Below are 18,000 nucleotides of genomic sequence, written 5' to 3'. Positions count from 1 at the left end.
TTCGGCATTTCTTCTGTCTTTATAAGTAGAGTAAATAAGGAACAAAGCGTTGTCCTGTCAATATGAATGAAATAAATACATAATAAAGAGTAATTCCTTTGGCGTTGTTCCAGTCAATATGACTTAATTAAATAACTAATGAAGAGCTAGAGCAACTGCTTCGACGTTAACCTTGTTAATTTCCGAACCAGCTGACATGTCCTGTCTTGCTTAAACTTGGGCTTAAGTGTCATCTGGAATGTCACCAATTAGCTTAGTAGTCCTGAAAGTTTTGGATTCGAGATTAATATAGTCATTTTGAACATGTTATTCTTCATCCCTTTCATGTCCATGAGGTTAAACTTGGAATCCAACGGCGTCGGAAGTATCGCTATTCACGTCAGCGACACCAAAAGCTATGGATTTAACACTAATATCTGTTGGGAGCTCCCTCGTAGCTATATTGTTAGCTTACGCTCCTTTGACATCGTAGACCCGGGTTCGATTCCTGGCGGCAACTCATGCGGTTTGGATTCCCCATTAAGCTGTAAGTAAACGCTTCATATATCGTTGCTGCTGAAAGAGACGCTAAACTCCAATCCACCACAACTAATACTCATCGTCCCAGGTGTTATCTTTCTTTATGCATACATTTTGAGCTTCCCCAATCTCTCCAAGTTAAAAATCAAAAACGGCTTCGTACGCGATTAGATCTGGTGAAGATATATCTGTGAATCAAATTTGGGGACCCGAGGTAATTCTTTTCTATATGAAAATCTGATAACAGCCACACACATTACTTTACTTTAGTTGAAATATCCGTTTTTTGCACGCGGAAAATAAGGGTCATGTAGTATATATCATAATTAAAGGTAAAAAATTCATAAAATAAATAAGAAAGTGGAACGCCTTTGGCGTCGCCACTGTCATTTCCTGAACCGGCTACTATGTTCCTTCTTTTCTGAACTTAGCTCAAATGTCATCGGGAATGTCAGCAGGCAGCTTACTGACCTCGAAAGGTATGGTCATCGATCATCCCCATGACGATGGAGGCTAAAGTTGGACTCGAACGGCGTCGGAAGTGTTACTATTCATGGCAGAGACCCCCAAAAATATTAATTTTACACTAATATATATCATTTTTGGATATAGTTTTCGATACCTGGGTAGTATTATTAATAATGATATGAAATGTGAACGTGAAATAAAAGCAAGAATAGGGATAGCGAAACGAGCCTTTAGGAGGAAGAGAAGATTATTTTGTGGGATCTTGAATAAAGAGTTGAGAAAAAGACTCATAAAATGCTTTATGTGTAATATTGTACTACTGTATATGGGTAAGAATCATAGACATTACGCAAAAATGAGGAGAAACGACGGGAAGCTTTCGAAATGGGGTGTGGAGAAGAATGGAGCGAATTAGCTGGGTTGAGCGGAAAATGAATGAGATGGTGTTAGAAATGGTAGGAGAGAATAGAACAATCTTAGATATTATTAAGAAGAGGAAAAGAAACTGGTTGGGACATTGGTTCTGAAGAAACTGTATTATGAGGGATGTGCTGGAGGGTATGGTGGCATGGAAGAGAGGAAGGGAACAAAGGAGACTACAGTAAATGGGCGATATCAAAACAGAGAAATCGTATGTGAAGACGAAGAGGTTAACGAAAGACCGTGGATCATGAAAGCTTCTCAGTTGCAGCAAGTGACCTCCCAATAATCTCAAAATCCTATGATGATGATTTGGATATGTTATTTTTCACGCTTCTCCCCTCCAACCCCCAACGACCTCCCTTCAGCCGGTAGAGCTTAAGTTGGACTTTAACGGCATCTGGATTGTTGCTGTTCGTCTCAGCGATTCCGTATACTATGAATTTATCACTAATATCCGGCGTCCCAGGTATTTATGATCTCCCTTTATGTATACATCCCTCCCTGCAATTTCTCCCGTCCCTCCGTCCCGAAATTGCAAAAAATGTCTTCATAAGCGATTGGATCTGGTGAAAATCTATCTATATATCAAATTTGGTGGCATTATTTACATCTCGTAATTTATTAAAGATTTAAATAATACCATATATGTATTATGTATTCACATTGTATGCTTGTAACATAAATCTCCCTCTCGGAGGTATAGGACACTATGCCACATTTGTCTAAGTTTACAGGAAAGCAGTTTTATCATGCCAATTGTTGCTTTTATTTATTTTCTGCTCATGTTCGTTGAACATAAAGAAAGTAGTGGTAACGTTTTGTTATAATAGTTCAACAAACAGTAGCAGAAAATAAAAGCTACAATCGGCATGAGAAAATTGCTCTCTGTAAACTTATGTTAGACAAATGTGACATAGTATCCTATACCTCCGAGAGAGAGAAATAAAGGTTTGTAATTTAATTGATACTAATATTGCTACCATCTCCTCCTCCCCTTATTATTATTATTATTATTATTATTATTATTATTATTATTATTATTATTATTATTATTATTATTATTATTATTATTATTATTATTATTAATTATACCAAAATGCAAAGAAGTTGGGTTTGTACATTGCCTAGAAAATAAAAAGGTAATTCTTAACCACTGCTTTAGGTCACGTTTTGTATGCGAATAGCTGATGACAGACAGGCACGTAGACACAAATTATTTTATTATTATTAAAGATGTCTGCATCTATTAATAAATGCCTTCACTGTTGGGATCACACGTCACGATTAATTTTGTCATTGTTACTTTGAAGTGATTCAGTTCGATATCTTCTTTGATGAATGAATTTAATTTTAAATGATGAATATGTTAAAATTGTATATTTTCATTAATTAATAGTTTCATATGAATCTTAAATAATTATGTTGAATGACGAGTTTAGTTTCTTTTTACAATGTTTAAATTTAGTGAAGTTAGTTTAATTAGCTATTATTACGTATGCTCCAGATAGTTTAATTAGCTATTATTACGTATGCTCCAAATAGTTTAATTAGCTATTATTACGTATGCTCCAAATAGTTTAATTAGCTATTATTACATATGTTCCAAATTCCCTGTGCTTTACTATTAGTGGGCTTAACTGAAGCAAGACCTACAGAATTTTAGAAATCGTTGCACTTATCAATTTTATTATTATTATTATTATTTCAAATGACTACCTCATTTACTACGTAATTATCTTCCAGTCACATTGAAAACTTTTTGATCATTATGTCTTATGCTTCATGTCAAAAAGCAGTTTTAATTAATCGACGTAACATCAAGATCGTTACAAGGTACTTCATAATATGTACTCCCTACATAGTGTTGGAAGAATCGAGATGTCTTAGATTAGTGGGATAATTGTTAGTTGGGAGCCTCTTTGAACTAGCCATTGGGTAGGCTGAGGAGGCGGAAGGATATTGTAAAGCAGGATCCCGGGGAAGCGTGTGGTAACGGTCCTTACTATATTGAATGAGAATAGGATAGGAACATCGACGAGATTTAATAATTACGCACAAAATTAAAATTAACCAAAACATGTGAAATTGGACTTAATAGTAAATTCTTAATCCAACTTCCTCTCACCTGTGGTACTTGAATTTATTACTAAAATAAAATAAAATAGAAAACTTAGCTGTATCTGTCAGAGAAATGTAAGATTAACTTCCCTAATATTATGATGTGATGGAGTGCTTAACTCTGGGGTCGGACAACACCATGTATAATGCAGCGTTTGTTGCATTCACCACTCCTAATTAACTGGTATTTGTATGTATGGTAAAAGCGAGTGTTCATTATTTGGTATAGATTGAAATTCAAGTCATTATCTTTGATGATTTCAACCCTAAGAAGCAGAGATAATTAATATCAAAGGAAACGAACGCCAAGTTTCATCAAAATCGAAAATTAAACATTGGAGTTGCGTAATTTATTTTTTTTTTTATTTTTATTTTGTTAAAGTGAAGATAGACTGAAGTATTCTTCTCCGTCATTGTCCAATTTCAAATCAAGCAACAGGAACGATCCTTAAGTTTCAAGGAAAACATACAGCATAGTTCATAGCAGTAGGAATATTTTCACTGAAGTTAATCGTGCAAGAGACAGACACACATATAATACATTTTCGTCATATATTTCGATTGGTAGGATCTCACTTTGCGGAGTTCAATGATTACGTTTATTAGTGTGTCCTGCACATAAAAGCGAGCAATCATTTTCACTAAATCCTTGATCAATTTCACTCCCTCACATTTGGGATAAGGGTAAGCCTCAAAGAAATATACGACAAATTTGATCAAAACTGAATATTCTTTTGACTATTAATGTAGAACAGATAGGCACATAAAGGCACACGCAAATACACTTCGCTCCTATATTGAATAGTAGAAGCTCGCTTCAATTAATCAGCTCAAGTGATCTTTATACGCTATCACGAATTAAAATAATAAATGTTTGTTTCTATTTCAGAAACGCTCCCACGCTAACTGAAAGGCCATGCCTAACGGAGGAGGGGTTCAGAAAATATTCTGCTACACACAAAATCTTAACTGGCACTTTTGTACGACCATGGAGTAGTGATTCCTCTGATGATGATGACACTAGCCAACCAGTTGCGAATAAACCTGATGAGATGGCTGAAGATGGTACTTCTGAGCAAGTGGAGAAAACGGAACCAACGGAAGTAGTTAAGACTGTAAAGCAAGTTTCTAAACCACATATTCCATACACGCGACCTCCGTGTCAACTTCCAAGGTATTCGGATCATACCTTTGCACAACAGAAGGCTTTCGTGGAATTGTCGATGAAATTCTCACAACAGCACAGCCCATTCTTAGAGACCCGTGATCAGAGGGCTTATCAAGTTTACAAGGTAAAGTATGAATAAATAAATTTATAAGATTTTGAGCACAAACAAAACTATTTGCTGAGCAAAACAATATATTCACATAAAAAACTACATACGTGCTACAGTTTCGCAAACTAACACTTTGGCTTCATCAGAAACTATCTGTATTGATAGTGTCTGATGAAGCCAAAGTGTTAGTTGGCGAAACTGTAGCACGTATGTAGTTTTTAATGTGAATATATTGTTTTGCTCAGCAAATAGTTTTGTTTGTGTTTAAGTATATACAAAGCAAAGCTTCTACTTATGGAAAAGATTTTGAGGTATACATGTGTTTACAAGATTTTTAGGTACACATGCATTTGAAAATCCAGAGAACTCAGTTTTGGAGATACTTCAATCGAAATCTCGGTGAGCGCAGAACGAAATGTTGGCATCGTAAAATTCCACCTCCTACAGAATTATAAAAGTAGTCCATATTAAGATCTTCGTGGCTATTAGCTTTCACTGTAGAAAACTTTTTAGGCGAGCATTACTTCTAATGTGTGTGAGTTTTAGTATCACCGTAGGCTACTAGAAGGAAGTATGTCCTGTTTTAAGCGTCAGTCAAAAGTGTGCTATCGCAGATCCGGACACCCTTTATGGTCGGCTCTTCGTTTACGATCCTGTTACTTCTGTTATTTTAACAGCGTTTCGCGATATTTATAATTTTCGACTTCGTACACTGGTGGTGGTCTAATTTAGAGAGTTTCCAGTTGAAGAGGATATATATATATAATATGTATGTATGTATGTATATATATAATATGTATGTATGTATGTATATGCATGCAAGGTTACTAGAAGGAAAGGTTGGGCTATACGCACAGACACTTCGCTCCTCGTTTTGCGTGACGTCACCAGCGAGGAGCAGCAAGTAGGTATAGAGGTGTACGAAGCAGCCAGAATGTCTTTTTTCTTTCTTTATGCATAACATTTTCGCTGTCACAACATTCTCCTGCACACAAACTACAAATAAATAAATAAATAAATAAATAATAAATAAGCCAGCAATAAATAGAACATCTTCTTAACACAATTTATATTATGGAAAATTAACGATGTACCTGTGTTGCATGATCATTTATTTATTTTTTGATGAGATAGATAATTGTTGAATTATAATTACATTTAAATGTATTTATATCTGAAATGTTGCTGTGAATGTATTTAAGCAATGTTGCAGATAAATATGTGTTTTACCAGGGCAATCTCTGAAATTTCCGGTGCCTGGTGTTAAAGTAATTGCGGAGCCAATGATAAGGTGAGTTCCACACCCGGCATGAATAAATTACTTTGTGATTGCTGATAAGAATATCTCAATAAATACTTAAAACCATGGATAATAATAATAATAATAATAATAATAATAATAATAATAATAATAATAATAATAATAATAATAATAATAATAATAGATCGTCGATGTATTCAGTTGCGGAAGCCCTTGATGCCTAACAATTTATTTTGTTCAATATACGGCACTCAGGCTTAAAGTTTAAAATTGCCAATTCATATCTTCTTCACATGATTATTAACACGGAACCCATCCGTGTTAAACATCATGTCGACTATCCATCACAGATTATATTTAATGTAACCATTGTTGACGCTATGATTGCACTTCGTGACATTAATAGTACACAATCCGGAAAAATGTATTTGGTTTATATCTAAATATTTGTATGTTAACTAGTGTTACGAATCGAGACGAGAGGAGAAATTAGGTTTTCTCGTCTTGTAGAATCGATTTTCGAAAAAAGCTCTTTTCGTCTCGCCTCGAAGTTTCTCTAGCCTCTTGTATAAATTTGTGTACAAAATTTGTCCTGACCTCCTAAAGTCACGAGAGATACACGAAGGATCAAATATAACAACAGTTAAACCATATTTATTATTGGAGTATATTGTGTAATGACTTGTGTATCTTTGAATGCTCTTCATTGTGTTCTTACAATCACGTTATCAATTTATAGTTTTATTATTATTATTATTATAACGATGAACCATGCAACACTAAATCAGTGTTTAAGGTTTAATACTTGGGTGACCTCGTGTTGTCAATGAGGCTCATGAAGTTTCTCATCTTGCCTCGAAAACGAGACGAGAACTCCCATATTTTTAAATTTAAACGAATTTAAAAGATTCTTCTCGTCTCGAATTGCAGACGAGACGAGATATTTCTCACCTCGATCTCGTCTCCTGGACAACACTAATCTCAACAATGAATTAGAAGTAGTTAACCTTCTAGTTTTGCTCGACGGTCAAACTCTTCCATTCTGTGGTGCAAGGCGTGGGGCAATCGCCCCACTGTTCTACCCACACAACGTCCCGGAATTTTACTCTGATTTCTAACTCAAATAAACATCTAGAGGACCAATAAGCAGAAAAAATATCGAAAAATAATTTTAAATTATGAACTTTACGCGTACATAGAAATTTATGAAAATGAATAAGGAAAATAAATTAACTTTATTTTACTTTGAAATCGGCTCCCCCTAGAAAATTTTCTTCGGGTGCCTATGCTCCTGACTGAGGACCTTTGTCTTATCTTCACTATTTTGGCATGGAGGGACTAAAACTATCAGTTAAGTATGAATAGTGTAAATCAAAGGCGTATACATGCATAAAGAAATCGATTGATTGTATATACAATTGATAATAATTTAGAACAACTTTTAACTCTAAAAGAAACCGATGAAATATAAGTGTCACTGTTAATATTAAACAAACTGAAAATAGCTTGAAAAATGTATTGGTAAATATCAGTGTTTATTTGCCAATGCCGATACCGATACTCCCAAAAGTGGCTGATATTACAGATACCGATATATCGGTACATCCCTAATTCTATAATGTGGAACACTTGGAGATGAAAGACAAATACACGTAAAAATACATATGTACACACGTACTCAAGTTCATACTATCTTGCAATATTGCATGTCTGTACAGCCAAGCCCACGTAAAGAAATCTTCCGAGATACAGACCTTTTCTCTATTAAATAATATTCGTCCACGTACACCACTAGAAAAGAAAGCAACACAATTCAACATAGGAAAAACCCAAAATAAATAAAGAATTGTTTGTGGTCTTACTAGCAAATCTTCGCGCGCCAAGCAGACGACAAGCTCTAAGTTCCTCGCTGGTGACGTCACTGTGAAGAGAGCGTGAAAGTAAAGGTTCGGGACATAGGTTAAGAGCACCCCCTGTGTGTATGTATGTATATGTATGTATGTATGTATGTATGTATGTATGTATGTATATATATGTATGTATGTGTATGTATATGTAGGTATGTATGTATGTATATGTATGTATGTATGTATGTATATGTATCTATGTATGTATGTATATGTATGTATGTATGCATGTATGTATGTATATGTATGTATGTATGCATGTATGTATGTATATGTATGTATGTATGTATGTATATGTACAGATGGTGATCAGAAAAATGGAAACACCTGTAGTTGGCAACACGTCAGATGTGTGGGTTGGTAGTGGTGTCGTGGCGCCCGCAGCGCCGGACCGCTGATGGTGGTTTGTTAGATCGGTCTCCATACTACGTCAGGAGCAGTGGAACAGCAGTGTCCAGTGGCTGCAGCAGACGGAGAGTAGTGTAAAATGGGAGACCTCTCAGATTTACAAAGAGAGCAAATTGTTGGTGCGCGGTTATGTGCAGTGAGTGTGACGGCAGTGACTACTGTGTTAGGTGTGTTTCGTGGGACTGTCGAAGGTGATGACGGGCTACACAACACACGGGAAAACCACATCGGGGAAGCGGAACAGTGGGCGGAAGAAAATCATGAGTGACAGGTCACACCGGGTATTAAAGCGCATTGTCACGCAGAACCGTCGTGCTCAGTGGCGTGCCGTGACTTTTCTCACAGGGGACTAGGTTCGAAGAGAATGTGTGCTGTAGAGTGGAGGTCCTGAGTAGTATTGTTGACACCAAATAACACAATTTATATGTTTCTGTAAACGCTTCTTCAACCAAGCCTCTTTCTTTCAAGAAGTGGATAATTTCAGTCACAGTCTCACAGTTTTATTTGAAAAATCTAAGAGTCTGTAAACCTATATTAATTCACTCCGCAAATTGTTAAAATTAAAAAAAAAAAAAAAAACCCTCCCGTAAATTGCTTTAAGGGTCAAAAACAAGCAATCAGGAAATCGAGATTTCAAGCACTGAAAATTCTTTAAATCTAACAGCTCAAGAAATTGTAAATCACTGAGATCTTGAAATCACAGTATCAGTAATGTCATTGAAGAGACGCACGTATTTAATTTCTGAATCTGTTAAGTCATCTACTTTACGTCTTTTATTAGAAGGTTTCCGTTGTCATCCAATTCTATTTTTCTATAAGTCTTCAAAATCGTTTCTTGCATTTCTAAGTTGAGATACCATCTTTTGTACTTTTTGGATGCAATATTTCACATCCAAGGTTTTACTTTAAAGAATGTTGAATAGTATATCCGTGCGCGAAAAGAAAAAAATGATTGAAAACTTTTAGTAGAAATGCAAAATTGAAATCCTTCAATGATAACACACATTTTTTCTTTTTTTCTTTTTACTAGTCATAAAAGCTTCGGTGTCGCAATTATCTGAATCTTCTACAATGTTCTCAGAACACCGTAAGAGTTCTATTTGATTTTCATTTACTGCATTCACAATTTTGGAATTGTAATTCCATCTTATAGTGGCAACCGTTGGAAATCGCTTAGTTACTTCTGATTCAGCAAGCGCGTTACAGCGTTTCGATGAACATGAAAAGAAATTTGGAATGCCACTTATTCTAAAAAATATTTTACATTTCTTGGTGTGATTAACAGACTGTGGAACAACGAGATTGAGTCTGTGATGATAGCAGTGTATGGTGAGTGCACTCAAACACCTTTTCACAAAAGATCGTAAACCGTTCAAATGTCCAGAAAATGTGGCAGCTCCATCCATAGCCTAGTGCTACAAGCTTTTGCTTACAATTAAAATGAGAGAGAATTTGGAAAGCATGCTCACTTAAAGCAGTCGCAGTGCAATCACTAGTAACATCTGCAAAACAAATATATCTTTCATGAATTGCCGTCTTTCACGTATCGATTGAATGTTGAAAGATCTTTGCGATGTCCGTAGTTTTGTCGAACATTATTGCTGTAAGAAGTGTATTGTTTATTTCTGACTTAATTTTATCCAGAATTACTCACCAACACATTTAATAATATAACTCTGAATTCTGTTTGATGTTCCTTTAAACACTCCCATGCTGTGAATATGACAAGTCAACATGGGCACCCGAATGAGAGGGCAGGGTAGGGCCCGGACCTTCCTCTGGCTCACGAAAATGTATACGTAATATAGCAAACCACGTATATTAAATACCAGAAATACCAGACGCAACATAGCAACCATGGAGATGGGCCCCTCCCTAGAAAATTTTCTTCAGCGCCCCTGCAAGTCCGTTTAATGTCGTACTTAGAAAGTAACTGAATTACTTCAATATAATTTCCCTAATTGACAGAATCTTCCTGTTTGTCATGACTTCTAAGTGATAGCTCTTGTTTAGCCATAAAACAAGAGGAATAAATCAATCGGTTCATTAGTTCTCGGTTTGAATCAACTTCTGCATTGCTTGCTCAATTGAAAATCAATTCTGGTTTCCCGAAAGTCTTCAATTTAGTTATTGTGGACAGGTGTGAATAACATTTTTCTTGGAGCAACTTGGGTTTGTGAAAATTGTTCATGTCACAAAAGCCATCATTATTCCACACGTCCTTTTCTATGTGGAACAGAATACAAGGCCAGCAATACAGTTTGTTTCTTGTCTTACATGCAGTTAACTATTTCGAAAAAGCAAAATAATCCGTTTTGATATTATGTATATAATCTTTCATTTTTGTCTAAATGGAAATGCTTGGAGTTGTTCTACCACTGGTTATTATTTGTTGCTTTGCTTGAAAATTAAGGAATCCAAATGATACCATGAATAATTGGTCCAGAATACAACACTGAAACTGCCGATCCCCACCCCTACTGTCTCCTGTACCAATTGAAGTAATATCACTGCTTGCGCCATCGCTTTGCTGCAAGGGACTCGGTTTCTCAAACGAGTCCCCTTCCATACTTTATTCTTTGAGTCATTTTCAAAATATATTGACAATCTAAAAAGTTCACACTTCACTAGATCTCTTAAAGTGTCAAGATTAATACTGTAAATTTAATAGCGTTAAAACTATTAACTGTAAAAAGCAAACAGCATTAAATTCGCTTACGACAGAACGCCCGTGCTTAGCGCTTAGACAACATAATATGAGGACTAGCTGGCTGGACCCTGTTCCCTTCCCCGAGAAAAGCCGATTAAAACCCGAACGTTTCCGATCTCCACTTTGTCGCACCCAGCACGCGAGCGCTGACTAAAGTTGTGTCAGAACAATTGAAATAGTGTTATTTTACGAAAATAGAGAAATACAAACAGTTTTCGTTTTCTTTGGTATATATTTATCACAAAATACTTTAATTAAAATGCCAGGGGACTAGCCTAGTCCCCTAGTCCCCTTGACGGCACGCCGCTGGTCGTGCTACTGCGGAGCAAGTGACGGAGAAACTCAATCAGCACCTCCCCCACCCTATTTTGACAATCACAGTCCGCCGCGAATTACATGACATGAACTTACGGGGTCGTGTTGCACGGGCCATACCGCTCATCAGGGACCGTAACGCTTTCGCACGCCGCAAATGGTGCCGCGACCATGCAACTTGGACCGTTGAGGACTGGAAACGTGTGATATGGTTGGATGAGTCATCCTTCACTCTATTCCCAACCACGGACCGTGTTTATGTGTGAAGAACGCCCAAAGAAGCTTATGATCTGCAGTGTCTCCGCCCAACTGTGAAACATGGCGGCGGCTCGGTGATGCTGTGGGCCGCCATATCATGGTTTTCATTGGGTCTTATGGTCACACTTAGCGGACGAATCACTGTCAACGATTTTGTCGCAATTTTAGACCACTTGCATCCTATGGTCCGGATGTTGTTCCCGGACAATGACGCCATCTTCCAGGATGATAATGCACCCATTCACACAGCTTGCGTTGTTGCAGCGTGGTTTGAGGAACATCGGGATGAAGTTCAACACCTCCCCTGGCCCGCCCAATCCCCAGATCTCAATATAAAATGAAAATGAAACGAAATCTTTAAGTTTAACGTCCCACGGTTATGCCGGTTAGGCTAAAGGAGACGGTGATAATGAGAAATGAGTGAAATGGTGGAATGAAGAAAGTGGGAGGAAACGGGAGAACCCCGAGAAAACCCACGAGCACGATGTTTGTCCTCCACGAAGTCCACACGGCGCGAGCTGGGATCGAACCAGGGACCCCAAGCACCGGAGGTGAACGCTCTACCATTGAGCCACCGCGCCCCCGATCTCAATATAATTGAACATATGTGGTCCGTCTTGGAAACACGACTCCGGCGACGATTTCCACCTCCATCCTCTCTCAGAGAACTGGCCGATGCCCTGCACGAGGAATGGTGTAAAATTCCACTTGCTATCATTCACGACATCTATGCCTCCATCCCACGTCGCATCAAGGCTGTTCTGAAGGCGAAAGGGGCCCGACACCATATTAATCTGGTAAGTTGCAATTTCGTTCAAGTGTTTCCATTTTTCTGATCACCATCTGTATGTATGTATGTATGTATGTATATGTATGTATGTATGTATGTATGTATGTATGTATGTGCGTGCGTACATACATATACATTTGTACACCATCTCCGTCGGCAGTACAGATTTCTCGGTGTTCATCTCATGCTCTTAAATATTCCTGTCTTTGCGCTTTGAATTCGTATCATTCTTTTGGCGCACGTAAAGAGTGCTAAGTGTGTTTTATTGCATTTATAGCATAGTCTAATGCGGTCCAAGTTAGGCTATATCGGTATCGCTTATTCATCTGCTTGCTTGTGTTTCCTGAATCAAGTGAACAATCCGTCACTTGAGCACCCGACTACTTTCTGATACTTACGCACTAGTTGTATATTCGGCCAATGTGTAGAAGTAACGAACCACCATTGGCCTATAGATTGTCGTAAGAGGCTTGTGAATACTTTGCCGTTCGTGTAAATTCTATCGTTAACCGTTTTTGAAATTTTTCCGTGCGTTACAAAATCAGTAATTTATTCCTCATGCTATGGTACGTCCGTTACTATGAAACTTGCTAACGACCCATTTGTTTGCTACCTAGTGTACCACCAAAGCTTGACTTTCTTTGGAATTACATCTCAGCAATCCCAAGTGCCCCAAAGCACGAGTTTCGATTGGCTTAGACCTATATTCCAATTTAATGTATTCGAGCTTTCTGATGGGCACGCATTCGGTACTTAGAAGGATAGCTGAGAAGCTAGTTAGTATCGCATGTGTTCAGTTTTCACTGCAGTCATCGTTGATTTGCCCCATGCTATTACGCACTTCGTCGTATCTTATATTCGTCGACTCCCATAGCATTGTTAGACGAAATATGCCTTTATATATATATATAAAATAAGATTTAATGTGACACGACTGTGCACCGGGGCTAAGAAGGACTGTGCTAATGAGATAGATGATAATGGTAGAATGAGAAAAGTAGGAATAAATGAAAGAACCCCGAGAAAACTTACACACAGGGTGTTTGCCCACTACAAAGCTCACTTGGCACAAGCTGGAATCGAACCAGTGACCTCGCGTCAGAGGTGAGCGTTCTACCATTGAGCCATCGCAACCTGGTCTTTTTGTTTAAATATCATTGATTACAGCAGAAAGACAGTGTAGTCGTGCTATCTTGGGTGCATAATCATGTCATCATTCTTCGTAACGAGTTTCCTGCTATTGCAGTGAAATTACCACCTTGGTAGAGTAAAATCGCTCAAACCGTCCCCAGGCGGCTACAAAGGAAGTGGAACACCATTGAAGGAAACCGCGTGTTTCTTTGCTACATGGGAGGAATAATTCAACATGTCCTTCCAGTTGAGGGTTGCCTGCCAGTTTACCTGCTGAAAAAGAAAGCGATGTTGCAATTTTCACCCTCTTGCTTACTGATTCTTCAGTAGTCTTCGCAGAAAGACAGATTTATCTAGTTTTTTCGATACTTTTGTTTTCATTGCATCCTCCTCCTTTCGTCTCCTTTAGCTTGAAGGGCATAATTGTGGGACGTTAAACTGAAATATTTCATTTAATTTGAATTCAATTTGGATATATTGTAATGAAGAGAAAAAAAGAAATCAATCATTAGTTTCATGATATGTGCTTATATTACTCTTAAATATAGCATATTGTTAATATTACGTAACTTCCATAACGATAACGCTTGTACAAACCAAACATGTTAAGTGGTTCGCCCCTGTCCTCCCCCCCCCGCAAGGCAGTGCCGCAATAGCCCGATGAGAAAAAAATACAATCTTTCTTTGCCACTCCCAGAAATCCGCCCTTGACCGCCCCTGTCCATACTATTATACTGAATTCCTTTAATGATTGTTGTGTTTTATTATTATTATTATTATTATTATTATTATTATTATTATTATTATTATTATTATTATTATTATATTGTATCCATAGATAATAAAAGTTTAGCGATGGCAACAACGTATTACTTCGACACCGAACACGTGCCGTTTATGGCTTATTTGGAGTGTTATTTATGAGGGCGGTTAGTGTAAATTTTCTGCTTGAGTACAAAGGAAGCCGGTTGGGAACCAATAGAACGTCTCGACTATAAGCGAGGGTATGGAACACCAACTATCCAGCTCCGATCCTGTAATTAACTTTTCTAGTACGCGCTGATAGTGGCGGATAAGCTTGAGTTTTATTTTGTAAAGCCCGTACTTCCCGTAGGAGTCAAAAGAGATTTGATGTTGACTTACTTGACATGGTCTTATAAGAGCTGTGTTTTCTTTCTGAATATATGGCACATTCTAGGTTCAAATGCTCGGAGATACCAATTAACAATTTGAACGGCTGAATGATTTTAGATGTTTTGGAAACTTCTATTGTTGTCTTTCTTGTTTTTGTGTGTGCTGTTAAAGTTGTCAATATTCTGTAATTTTTAATTTCTCTTGTGTTCATTTGTAAATTTTACATGATTTAAATTTTCGGTGCTTTAGTTCTTGAAATGTATTTACTGGTTCAGTGTAGTGGGCAGTTACCGACGGGACAAATCGCCTAGTTGCTGGTGTCATATTAAAACTTTTTTTTTTTTTTTTAATCTATCTATCTGAAGAAAGTTTGATAGTGAAAGTCATCAGCATTTATTGACAAGATCGTTCGTGAATTTTGAAGCCCAAATTGTTCAAAGTACCTTCCAATCAAGCGGAAAGAATTGACAAAGGATAATCATTAGGGCAACCCAAAAGCATAAAAAGCATAACAGCAACTTACGTATATGGTTGGTACCTGAACATGGTTGTGTTTGTTTAAGGGTCCAGAAGAAACTAATTTTAAAAGCATAATAAAGCATAATTTAAAATATATAGCACAATTCTTGGAAAATTCTGTTTAACTGCAAGTTTAACATACTGTATTAATATTTTTTTAAAACTAATATTTTCAATGTAAAATCATTGAGAACATAATGCAACAATGAAAAGCTTATTTTTATTTCTGTAAACTTCTCGGTATAATCCTTTGATGTGGAGAAAAGAAAAAAAGGAAAAGAAGAAAACTTTCCACTAACAGTGAATACTACACAAAAACTCCACATTATATTGTTGTGTGTACTTCTTGAACTTGAGCCCTATCTGTACTTTTTGGTGGCATCTTTTACTGTCCCTTTCTGTATATATGCACCTCTAAGGGGCACACAAGTGATAAAAAAAACTGACTCGAGCAAAGCATATCTCTTTACAGTGCATTAAGTAGAAAGTTCATTAAATATGAAAGAAACTGGTTGCATAAAATATTAATAAATAGATCAAGATTTTAGAATATTTAATGTATAGTAAATATTATACATTATACGCGATTAAAGTAAAACAGTGATTGGAATTAACAATAAAGCATAATAAAGCATAATTTGGAAAAAATAAAGCATAATTAAACAAAAAATAAAGCATAATGTGGGTTGCTCTAATAATCATTTATAGGTCTTTTTATTTTCACGGAACCAGTGAGAACATGATAGATTTCAATTACTTCCCTGCAGAGTAAAGTATTATTTTCAGAGTATAATGGTGTGTAATGAAATATATTTCTAAATAAACATAGTCAAATAATAAGCTGAGGACTAATGTTAATTAAAAGGAGTCTATTAATTTACATGCTGATTTTAAACAATTTTCGAAATAACGGAAAGCAAAGATAATATAAAATTTGGACTGTGTAGCAGTGTAAAACGTAAAAACTACACTATGTTGCCATTAACGACTTGACTCCTTTACGAACTCGCTCATTTTGCGTTGATCAGGAGTTACTATATCGTAGGTCCCTCACTCGCCGTGATGTCTCGACTCTTCAAGGAAGACTTTTTACACGGTAACAGTAGACTTCGATTGATCCTTCATTTTTCCTCTAAAATGGTGAACAATACTGTGGTGGTAGTGGAGCATTGTGGTTGGGCTGTCAATCAGAATTCAATAAGGTTGAGGTTGGGACTTTCGGCTGACCAGTTGAGCATTTGCACTATCGTCTCACCAAACCAGTCTGATTACATGCACTGTATTTTTGGACACTTTGATATTGCATTAAATCACAAAGGCTTACTGCCGAACCGTTACCTAAGGATAGGTAGCGCAAAATTGTTAAGATTGCTTAATAGGCGTGGGTATTTATGCTTCCATGTACTAACATCGTGGAACCTATTCCAAACCATGAGAAACAGGCTCACACCTCATTCCTCCTCCACAAAATTTTATAGTAGAAACAATGCACTCTAGGAAGTACTGCTTTCTGGCATGTGGTAGGTCTATACGTCCGTCGGATTGCGACGATACTGAAGGTTGATCCGTCTAATATGTATCCGATTTTAAATCTTCATCTCTGCTCACAGATGAAGATCGACCAATCCGAAGATTAAACAGCAAGAGGAAGCCAAAGGCTTGTAGTATCGCGCCAAGGTCGCTTGTGTGTGGTGTGCATATCATGGCTTCTAAGGTGAATTAATTTTGGAAATGTTATGTTATACCACTTTTCCACGCCGAGTTTTGCGTGACATAGATTCAAAAACAGTGCAGGGAAATGGATGTGCATCGGAGTCAACGAGCATCAAGAACATAATTAATCGACATAAACACCACAACGTTCCAGCACTTAGTTTACTCAGTATGGGAAGTAGAAAACGACCGGGTACTGCGGCAACTCCACTTGTAGCTCGAAAGCTGCCTACACAACGTGTGATGGCTAGATGATTCCACGTGCCACAGTCAACTGTGAACCGCAACATACGTGGCAAATTAAAGCTCTGGCTGGTGTTGAAAAATCATGGACGTGTCCTTAACTGCTGCCCATTGGAGGTAGACCCACTCCAGGCGCCTCCACGAACGCCATCTGTCCGGGGGAAAAGTGGAAGTTTGTTGCCACACTCGATGAAGCATGGATTTAACTATCAGATTGTGGCAAACTTCGAACCGTACCATACATCCCACGAGACGCAAAAATCCCTCCTGACTTCATCCGTCAGTCCAAAGCAAATTTCTCGAAGGGACTTTTGGTTGTAGCAAGATACTGTTATTAACGATTTGCCAGGTGACCACAAACTGAAAAATCAACTGCTCATTTTATCAGTAACATATCCTCACACCAATTTATATTGATCTCCGTTTGTATGGCAATGCAATAAACCAAGTCTGTATGCATATGGATAAGGCCTCATCACATACACCCTGTTCTACACAGAGATTTCTGCAATAGATAGCTTCAGAGACTCGCATCCAGGTTATTCCCCTCTAGAACATACCAGTGAAGTCACCTCTGCCAGTGCCATGATTTTTTGCGGGTGTGGTCTATTGAAAAGAACACTCGCATCTCCTGTCACCACTATCTGTGGCCTCTGGAAAACCTGCTAGGAGGTGTGGCTTAAGATTTCCGTTCCTGTACTTCAACGGAGCCTCCTACAATGGAAGTTACGGTGCAGGGCTCTTGTCAAGACACATGACACATGGGCTCACATTGAGGACAGTCGATGATGGTCTCGTGATTTTTC

The 18,000-nt window shown here is 37.5% G+C and overlaps 1 protein-coding gene across 4 annotated transcripts in view; it reads left to right on the top strand.

Annotated features, from left to right (window-relative positions):
• Positions 1 to 18,000, top strand: part of LOC145671263 (uncharacterized) — a 179,561-nt gene that overhangs the window by 43,908 nt on the left and 117,653 nt on the right. For all 4 annotated transcript variants that reach the window (XM_081740189.1, XM_081740188.1, XM_081740190.1 and 1 more), the window contains one exon: positions 4,418 to 4,820. In XM_081740189.1, the coding sequence (XP_081596315.1) occupies positions 4,418 to 4,820 (403 nt within the window). The remainder of the gene's footprint in view (positions 1 to 4,417; positions 4,821 to 18,000) is intronic.

The sequence above is a fragment of the Thermobia domestica genome, chromosome 15 (genome assembly GCF_964235325.1).
Source record: "Thermobia domestica chromosome 15, izTheDome1.hap1.1, whole genome shotgun sequence".
NCBI lineage: Eukaryota > Metazoa > Arthropoda > Insecta > Zygentoma > Lepismatidae > Thermobia > Thermobia domestica.
Note: the sequence above shows the minus strand (reverse complement) of the source record. Positions and strands in the feature narration are given on the sequence as shown.